The sequence below is a fragment of the Hypanus sabinus genome, chromosome 31 (assembly GCF_030144855.1).
Source record: "Hypanus sabinus isolate sHypSab1 chromosome 31, sHypSab1.hap1, whole genome shotgun sequence".
In the NCBI taxonomy this organism is placed as follows: Eukaryota; Metazoa; Chordata; class Chondrichthyes; order Myliobatiformes; family Dasyatidae; genus Hypanus; species Hypanus sabinus.
Genome location: NC_082736.1, coordinates 20,059,406 through 20,069,467, shown reverse-complemented (window position 1 = coordinate 20,069,467; position 10,062 = coordinate 20,059,406). Strand labels below are relative to the sequence as shown.

Here is a 10,062-nt window from a genome sequence, read left to right as displayed (position 1 = left end):
CAGGTGTCAGATCTCTCAGTGGGAGAGCATTTTGGAGATAGTGATTATAACCCTATCTCCTTTACAATATCATTGGAGAGATATAGGAGCAGACAAGTTAGAAAAGCATTTAATTGGAATAAGGGGAATTATGAGGCTATCAGGCTGGAAATTGGAAGCTTAAATTGGAAACAAATGTTCTCAAGAAAAAGTATGGAAGAAGTGTGGCAAATGTTCAGGGAATACTTGAGTGAAGTTCTGCAATAGTTACGTTCCAATGAGACACAGAAGTTATGGTAGTGTGCAGGAACTCTGGTCTACAAAGGCTGTAAGAAAGAGGATTTATTTTACTCAGAGAGTGGTGAGTGTGTGGAATGTGCTGTTGGCAACGGTGGTGAAGGAAGATATGATAGGGTCTTTTAAGAGACTTTTGGAATGATAGATGGAACTTAGAAAAATAAAAGTCTGTGGGTAAGCCTAGTAATTTCTAGGGTAGGGACATAGTCAGCACAACCTTGTGGGCCGAAGGGCCTGTATTGTGCTGTAGGTTTTCTATGTTTCTATGTTCTAGCAAGATTTTAACCATACAAGACTTCATCCTTGGTCCAGAGCTGTGAGGAATGAAGACTATTTGGGACAAAACACGAGTGAATTCATCTTCTGCAGTTTCCAGAAAGTTATGGATTTAATTCAAAGTAACCCTCTTCAGTCACAGACTGAGCAGTTGCAACCTGAATATTATAGGATGAGTGAGAGGTGAACAGCAGGGATGGATTTGAAAGCTCTTGTGTAGAATAGGAATGTGAGCTGGTACCAGATGGACTGAGTGGCCTCTCTACTGTACATAGCTGTGTGACAGGCAGGAAGCACCTGAGACACAGTATTTGAAATAGAGCTGATTAACTTGTCACAGATCCACAATATTAATACCAGGGTATTTTAAGACTAACATCAGCAGAACGAACCCTCCAATGCTCAGTGACAAGTGATCAGTCACAATATCTGCAGAATCTGACATTAACAGCCTCACATGAACTTCCAACTAGATTCAGCCACCATGATGGTTAAAATCTTCACATAGAGCTTATTTCAACTTCCTCCCTGATGTGAAGTTGCCAGTGTTTCAGCAGGTGGGATGACTGAGTAAATTTATTTGCTGACACAAGATCGAAGTGGGTCCTCTATGTATTATAAACTCACTGGAGCCTCACAAAGTGGGTGAACTGAATGAATCTCTTCCCATGCTCTGAACAGATGTGAAGCTATACTGAGAGACAGAGACAACTGAGCCAAGTCTAGCTGCTCACCGGTGTGACCCGGCAGATGTTTTAAGAGCTCATGTGAATGAATGAATCCCATCCCACACACGGAGCAGTTGAATGGCCTCTCCCCCTGTGAACTGGCTGGTGTATCTGCAGGTTCAGTGGCCTGGTGAATCCCTTGCAAGATGAGAGGTGGTGAATGTCAGCTCAGCGGTATCATCTCTGTGGCCATTTATCAGGTCAGATCAAGGACATGTCCGTGTATTGGGGTTCTCCTTGCTCAGACTGGTGTGCTGTCTTCTCAACCATCTCCTCCTTCACATTCAATGGTTGGTCGCCTTCAAATGCTGGGGAACTGGCAGACACATCAGACCTGACACACTGATCCATATCAGTGTATCCGTGCTCCTAAGGGTGTTGCCATTTACTGTGGAGTTTCCTCTAACATTGGACCAATAAAACTCCTCACACTTGTCCAGATTAAACTCTGTCCCCATTTCACCATCCAGGTTTTCAACTGGTCTGCATCCAGTTCTGTCTGTATGTTAACCATTCACAACTGCACCAACATTCATGTCATCAGCAATCTGATCAGCCCATGTGTATTTTAATCTGATACAGAGGCCTCATCACTGATCACTGTGGACACACTGGTTACAGATCTACAGTAAAAATCATTCTCAATTCCATCAGTCCGAATGTTGCTACACAATACACCCCATTCAAACCCTCCCACACAGAGACTCGAGGAAAATTACATATTTATCACAAGCACAGCGTTGGATTCAATGGTCTGGTCTTATTGCTCTGGATGCTCTGCTGCAAAGTCCATTCAGAGCAGTTCAATGTAACCAGATACATCATCCCCGAGATACCAATATACAACATTGTGTCACAAACAAGAGAAAATCTGTAGATGCTGGAAATCCAAGCAACACACATAAAATGCTGAAGGAACTCAGCAGGCCAGGCAGCATCTGTAAGGAAACAAAAAATACAGTCAATGTTTCGGTCCAAAAACATTTGGCAAGACTGGAGACAAACAGACAAGGCGTAGAGTTAAAAGGTGGGGATAAGGGAGAGACAAAACAAGGTGACAGGTGAGTGCCGAAAGGGAGGAATGAAGTAAAGAGCTGGGAAGTTGATTGGTGAAAGAGAGATAAGGCCATGGAAGAAAGAAAAGCGGGGAAGAGCACACAGGGGAGGTGATTGGTGGGCAAGGCGAGAGAAGAAAAAAGGGAGGGGATTTGGTGAGGGGGGCATTACCAGACATTCAAGAATTTGACATTCATGCTATCAGTTTGGAAGCTACCCAGACAGAAAATGTTGTTCTTCCAAGCTAAGTGTGGCCTCATCGCATTGTATGGTTTTATTTATGAAGCAAACTTGATTTAATCAAAGAGTTCAACTATAAGAATGAATCTGGAAGAATTTTATCCATTTACACTGCATGAGAGATTGGAAAATACAGTTCGAGGTCCAACTCCCTCACAGTACCAGAGACTGACAGATACAGAATGAACCCCACACTCTCACACTGTACCAGAGAGTGACAGGTACAGAATAAACCCCACACTCTCACACTGTACCAGAGAGTGACAGGTACAGAATAAACCCCACACTCTCACACTGTACCAGAGACCGACAGATACAGAATGAACCCCACACTCTCACACGGTACCAAAGACTGACAGGTACAGAATGAATGCCACACTCTCACACTGTACCAGAGAGTGACAGATACAGAATGAACCCCACACTCTCACACTGTACCAGATTCAGACGGGTAGAGACAATCTGTTGTTTAACAAACCCGGACAACCCTCATCACCACCTCAGTAGCACCACTTTGACCACTTTACACTGCAATGGGCTCTTGTTGAAATTCTGTTGCCTCTTTATAATTCTGTAGAGTATGTTTTTATTGTGTGAATGTTGTGTCTCCGATACTGTGTGTCTCTGAATCTGCTGCAAGCCAGTTGCATATGACAATAATCGACTTTAACCCTCACTGAGAAATGGGTCTCTCATGCTGACAATTGGACCTTCGATCTCCTGCTGCCATGTTTCATTACATAAATGTTTCATATTATCAAGTGTGTGTTTTTCTCATTCCATCTGCTTTTCTAGCAGACACCATAGGTCGAATGGTCGAATACTGCGCCTGTACTTTATGGCCCATTTTGTATTTTAGATTTCGCTTCTGCCGAATTAACCGGCAGCGGCAACTCAGCAGATCAGCCCCAGTTCCCAGTCCACGGTGTTATTCAAAACGAAATGGGCAGAGGAGAGAGTTCTGATTGGTTGTGCTTTTCCTTCAGATAGCCAATCAAATGATCTGACTGCATGAATCGTTTCTACAAATAGCCATTGGGAATACAAAGCATTGCCATCCCTCATTAGCATACTGTTCTGGGTGCTGCCTATTTAGTTTGGGCTCCCGGCCAGTTCTGCCTATTTCTGTGTCTGAAACGGAAGGACGGAATGCCTGAGCCAGGGAAATCCGCTCCGAAGAAGGGCGCCAAGAAAGCTTTGCCCAAACCAGCCGGTAAGGCAGGGAAGAAACGTAAGAGGCTGAGGAAGGAGAGTTACTCCATCTACATCTACAAAGTGATGAAGCAGGTTCACCCCGATACTGGCATCTCCTCCAAGGCCATGAGCATCATGAACTCGTTCGTCAACGATATCTTCGAGCGAATCGGGGGCGAGGCTTCCCGCTTAGCCCACTACAACAAGCGGTCAACCATCACTTCCCGGGAGATCCAGACCGCGGTGCGCCTGCTGCTGCCCGGGGAGCTGGCCAAACACGCCGTGTCCGAAGGGACAAAGGCGGTGACCAAGTACACCAGCTCCAAGTAAAGCTCCCCAGTGAGGTGATCGAAAACACAACGGCTCTTTTAAGAGCCACTCACAATTTCAATGAGAGAGTTGTACTGGCATTTAGACAATAAGTTGCACATATTTTATGTCTGGTGATTTTTAAAAGACCTAAAGTACGGTGGGAATATCGTGTTCCTCTTCTCCGTATAATCCCGGTGCTTTACATTCCTCCCACTGCACTGACACGGAATTGTAACCTCCCCATCCCCCATCAGTCCGTCCCTGCCGGTATCCGTGTCGAGTTGAGGATTGCTGCCGTTGCTGTTTTAACTGTGGGTTCAGGAGTTTATTAGTTTCAGTTGGGCAACTTCTCGGAATCTCATTTCAATGCGAGGCCTGAAGGAGTTAATGGTTCTTTCATGGAACAACTTTTTAAAATTGCAGACTAGAGGCTGGTCACAGTTTGAGGAGCCGTTTGTCCATAACTTGATAACATTTACACAGTGACCGACCGCGGACAGAAGCTGAGGGCCGGTTTTATTCGGTTCTGTTACGGGTTGAAAGAAATTGGAGAATTGAGTTCCCAGACATTTCAATATCAATCACACTTGCATTAAATGCGCTCGGATTGAGGAACAGGGAAAAGCGAACACTCAGTCGTCAAACAGATCTGCAATTATTTGATTTCTGATTAAAAGTAAACAATAGATTTATTTTTTGGCAGATTTTTTCGAAATTTCAGTGCACATTGGGGAGCAGACGGTTATTTTCCGTGTTTCTACCTTTACGGACTGCTGATTGGTGATTATGGCAGTTCTTCGATTGGGACGTTTCTCTTCACCAATGAGAATAAGCAGAATCACACCAATCACAAACATCAGTTTGCATTCTCAAAGATGGTATAAAAAGGGCGAGTTGGGGCGGGCCGAACACTCCATTCTGGGTTGAACAGTTGCTGTGACTGTGGAAATGTCTGGACGTGGAAAAGGCGGCGCTGTCAAAGCTCGGTCCAAGGCCAAATCTCGCTCTTCTCGGGCTGGACTGTAGTTCCCGGTCGGCCGGGTTCACAGATTCCTGTGAAAGGGCTACTATGCTGAGCGGATGGGTGCCAGAGCCCCGGTCTACCTGGCTGCTGTGCTCGAGTATCTGACGGCCGAAATCCTCGAATTGGCCGGCAACGCGGCCCGGGACAATAAGAAGACCCGCATCATCCCCCGACACCTGCAGCTGGCCGTCCGTAACGACGAGGAGCTGAACAAGCTGCTGGGAGGGGTGACTATCGCTCACGGTGGTGTGTTACCCAACATACAGGCCGTCCTGCTGTCCAAGAAAACCGGCGCTGCCAGTAAGTGAAATGACGTAAGCTGAACTTATTTACCCAAAGGCTCTTTTCAGAGCCTCTCACGGTGTCTGTGGAAGGGCTGAGCAGCGGATGATTTCCGTTCAGGGTAACTGGGCTGTGTATCTGTCACAGCCACGATGCTTCTCTGTTCGTCATGTCTCTTCCGCGAAGCAAACCGATATGAATCTCCACAGAAAGCGGTTTGCTTCAGTCCCGACTCAATTTCCCGCTGCCGGCTGCATGGAGCTCTTCCTGTTGCGGAGAGTCAGCGGGTTCACCAGGCTCAGGGTAGTGAAATTAATTTCCAGAGTCAGCTTCCGTACGGAGAGTTTAGTTTCCTATCATTGAACGACTCCGCTCGTCATCACCTAAAACCCTGTTGTCTGGGTTTCACATTGCAGGTTGACCCTGGGCCGATCCGGCGTGCAGCAGGCGGGAACATCGCCTGTTCGTTGCTTCATGAGAATTCCCATCTCCTCACAGAACAATAATATTTGCTGCTTTACATTTATCTACAGAAGAAAATTTACCCTGTGAAACTGACGATATTTACTCAAAATCTCGTCCACCCAGGTCTCTGAAATATAAATGAATATTTTGCGAGAGAGTTTGTTCAGATCTCCCGAGAGGCTCCCTCTGTGAGGCGGTGGTTCGCTCTGAGAACAGACTTTGGTTTGTGCCGGTGTGAAAGGATCGAGGTCTTCAGCACCGTCAATTGTCGAGTCTGGAAAGGAGGTTCAGTGTTGCCCTGTCTCTAGTAGGAACTTCTAAATACTGATTGAGAAGAATCTCCTGGGCACACTGAATAAATCCTGATCCAGCAAACCCTTGGCATTATGGCTGTCCCAGTCAGCATGAGAGAAGTTGAAGTGTCCCTCTATTACAACCTTGTTGACTCCTGATATTTGATGTCCTTTAACACAATCCATCAAAACATCCCTTTCTTACTTCAATATCACTGGGACAATCTCCAAGTACCACGGAGATGTTCTTCCTGATCAAGCACATCTCTCCCTCCTCTCTTCCCTCCACTCCATCGTACCTGTAGCATTTGTAGCCCCTCACACAGACATTTATTGTCCGGGATATAATATCCTTGTTGCGTGCATGGATCCATGGCCAGAGGCCATCTGCTGTTCACAAACATAGCACAGTACAGGGCTGGCACTTTGGCCCTTCTCTACTTATTCCTGTGTCTGTCTAAGATTTCCTTAAATACTCCTGTGCTCTCTGCCTCTACCACCACCCCTGACAGTGCATTCAAAATCTCCACCACTCTGTTTTCTTCACTTCCTTCCCTGACCTTAAATACATGCTTACTGGTAGAAGGATTTTAAACCTGTGAACAATATTGCTAGCAATCTGCACCAATTATGTCCTGCAAAATTCTATACATTTCTGTCAAATCTCTCCTGAGCCAATGCCACTAGAGGAAAAATCTCCAGCATGTCGAGCCTCTCCTCACCGCACAACACCTCCAGACATCCTGGTAAACCACCTCTGCTCCTGCTCCAAAACCTCCACATGCCTCCTATAATGAGGTGGCCAGAACTGAACACTGTACTCTTAATGGGCCCTCACCAGCTTTTATAAAGCTGTAAAATAATATCCTGGTGCTTGAACTCAATGCCTTGCCTGATGAAGGCAAACATGCAATACACTGACTTTATCTCTCTGTCAAACCGCTCGCAGTTTAAGTGACACTGCATGGTTTGATCCCAACATCCTTCTCTTTGTCAATACTGGTAATGTTCCTGCCATATCAGCAACAATTCAATATCCTGATGTATCGTTTGGAACACTTCTTTGCAATGCACAGTGCCACCAATTTGTGTGCCATCTGCAAATTTACTCACCCACACTACCACATTTTTATCCACATCATTTATATCATGAACAATCAATGTCCCAGTACAAACCTCTCTGGATCACGACTCATCATGGTCCTCCACCCAGAATAGGACCCATGCACCAGTAACCTCTCCCTTCCATTGGAAAGCCAATTGGCAATTGGATCCATCCTAAATTCCTTGTTGAGTCTATCATGTGGGACATTGTCAAACACCTCACCGTGTTTGATTTCAGCTTTCTAAAGCATACAAATGTTTTGTCCTGCTCCTTGACTAAATTAATTTCATCTCTCATCATCCAAGGTCCCAGTACCTGCCATCCTTGACCCTCCCTCTTACTGGAACAAACTGGCTCTGAAACACTGTGCAGCTGATCTTTAAACAAACTCATGTCAGATGTGGATTTGCCTCAAAATCCATCCTTATGGTATTAAGCATCAAACTTAGCTTCAATCTCTCCATTCAGTGACAGGTGTTCCGGTTCACATTCCTGTCAATCTCATTTCAACCCTCCCAGGTAGCAGCAATGAACCTCATGATACTGACCCCCCTCCAGTGAAGTTGGAAACCATCCCTCTTGTACAGGTCACCAGAAGATGTTCCAGTGATCCAGAATACTGAAACCTGCCCCTGCACCAGCTCCTCAGCCACACATTCATCTGCTCTAACTTTCTGTCCCTAACAACACTGCCACACGGCACTGGGATTTACCCAGAGTTTACAACTCTTCAGGTTCCACTCTTTAACTTCTTCCCTAACTCTCAACATACACTGTGTGGGACCCCTTCCCTTTTCTGCCTGTCCATTGGTACCACCTCTGGCTGAATGAACACTGTCCCCCCATTCTGCTTCTGCTCTGAGACGTCCCTGACCCTGGCACCAGGGAGACAACACACTATCATTTTGTGGATCCATAATCTGTTATTGACCCCCACCAACCCAACTTTCGATTTGCGCAGAACTTGGCCCTCAGCCGGTAAGCTTCAGAGCCAGTCTCAGTGACAGGATATCCCCCAGCAGTAGCAAGAACAGGTACAGTGTTGCTGAGGACAATGGCCACAGGAGCTTGCTGTACTGAGGGCCTTTTTCCATTACATCTCCTCGCAGCCACTCAGCTACCTGCTGCCTGTAGCTTTGAAGAGACCACCTCACTGAAGCTCCAATCTGTAATACACTCAGTGTCATGTCGGGTCCTCAGTATGTCCTCCTTCACTCCACTTCCTTCGTACAGTCAGTGTGGAGCTAGAGCTAGGTGCACAACCCATGGTCCTCCCAGGGACACTGAGAGCCTCCTTTGTGTCACAAGGCCTCCAGGGTGATCACACGTGCCCCAGCTGATTTCTCCACTGTCCTCATTCTGAAAGTAAAGCAGGAAAGCACAACTTATCAGACTCTAACGGTCTGTCTTCTCAGCCTCCTCTCACTGAAGACTCTCAAGCAAATGCTTCAACTCCCCAGCGTTACATTCTTCATCTTCACCTTAAATCCTTCCTCATCATTGTGGGCCAAGGGACCTGTCCTGCCCTGTCATGTTCTATGTTCTTCGACCTATGTACTAAATTTTAGACATCACTGTTATGGGGAAAGGCTTCTCACTGTCTGTCCTACAACACCCCTCACAATCATACACCCTGTCAGATTTTGCTCCTTTCTGAGGAAAGCAAACTCAAACCATCCAATCTCACGTCATTGACTGGAAGGGGATACTACCAGGGATGATGGCAGAGTAGCAGTGGCTTGAATTTCTGGGAGCAAATCGGATGGTGCAGGAAAGACAGTTCCCAGAGCAGAAGAAATAGTATTCTACAGTCAGGATAGTGCAGCTCTAACAATGGAAATCTTTATCCAACGTAAAAGCCAAAGACAAAATTGGAGCTAAAATTAGTGGGAAGTTAGAGAATTGGGAAGCTTTTTAAAACCAGCAAAGATGGAATACAAAGGTAAGCTAAATAATGGTAGTAAAGATGATACCAAACGTTTACTCAGATATATGAAGAGCAAAATGGAATTGAGTACTGTAACCATTGCACTAAACACGATGCTACCCCCTCATCTTTAAACCCCTCCATTGATCCAGACCTCATGCCCACCGGAGTAAAGAATTTCCAACATTCCCTACATCAGATGCACGTCAACTCTGGCAGGTTTTCCAGCCATTACATGCTGCAAAGCAATCCCAACAGCATGAATGGCAGTGATGCTTCACAACCAGATGAGCTTGACCCCTTTTGTACTTGCTTTTAAAAGGAGAGTAAACCCACAGCTGAGAGGATAGGTGCAGCATCTGGTGACCCTGTGATCTCTGTCTTGGAGGCCGACATCAGGCTGTCTTTCAAGAGGCTGAACTCTCGCAAGGCAGCAGGGCCTGATGGAATATCTGGTAAGGCTCTGAAAACCTGTGCCTACCTACTGGTGGAAGTGGTCAAAGACATTTTCAATCTCACAGCTACAGTCAGAATTTCTGACCTGCTTCAAAAGGGCAACAACTGCTCCCGTACCCAACAAGGTCAGTGTGAGCTGCCTCAAGAACTAACGTACAGTAGCTCTCACATCTACGGTTAGGAAATGCTTTGAGAGGCTGGTCATGAATAGAATTAACACCCCTCCCAGGAAGGACCTGGACCCACTGCAATTTGCCTATCGCTATATGTCTGCAGTCAATGTGATCTCAATGGCTCTCCGCACAGCATTGGATCACCCGGGCAATGCAAATGCCTATATCAGGATGCTGTTTGTTGACGAGAGCTCAGCATTTAACACCGTTATTCCTACAGTCCTGATAAAACAGCTACAGAGCCTGGGCCTCTGC

At 46.1% G+C, this 10,062-nt stretch overlaps 1 protein-coding gene across 1 annotated transcript; it reads left to right on the top strand.

Moving 5' to 3' along the window:
- The first annotated feature begins 2,224 nt into the window (after positions 1-2,224).
- Positions 2,225-5,187, top strand: LOC132383938 (histone H2B 1/2-like). The gene has a single exon (XM_059955125.1). The coding sequence runs from the start codon at positions 3,726-3,728 to the stop codon at positions 4,098-4,100; it is 375 nt and encodes a 124-aa protein (XP_059811108.1). The 5' UTR covers positions 2,225-3,725; the 3' UTR covers positions 4,101-5,187.
- The last annotated feature ends 4,875 nt before the right edge of the window (positions 5,188-10,062 follow it).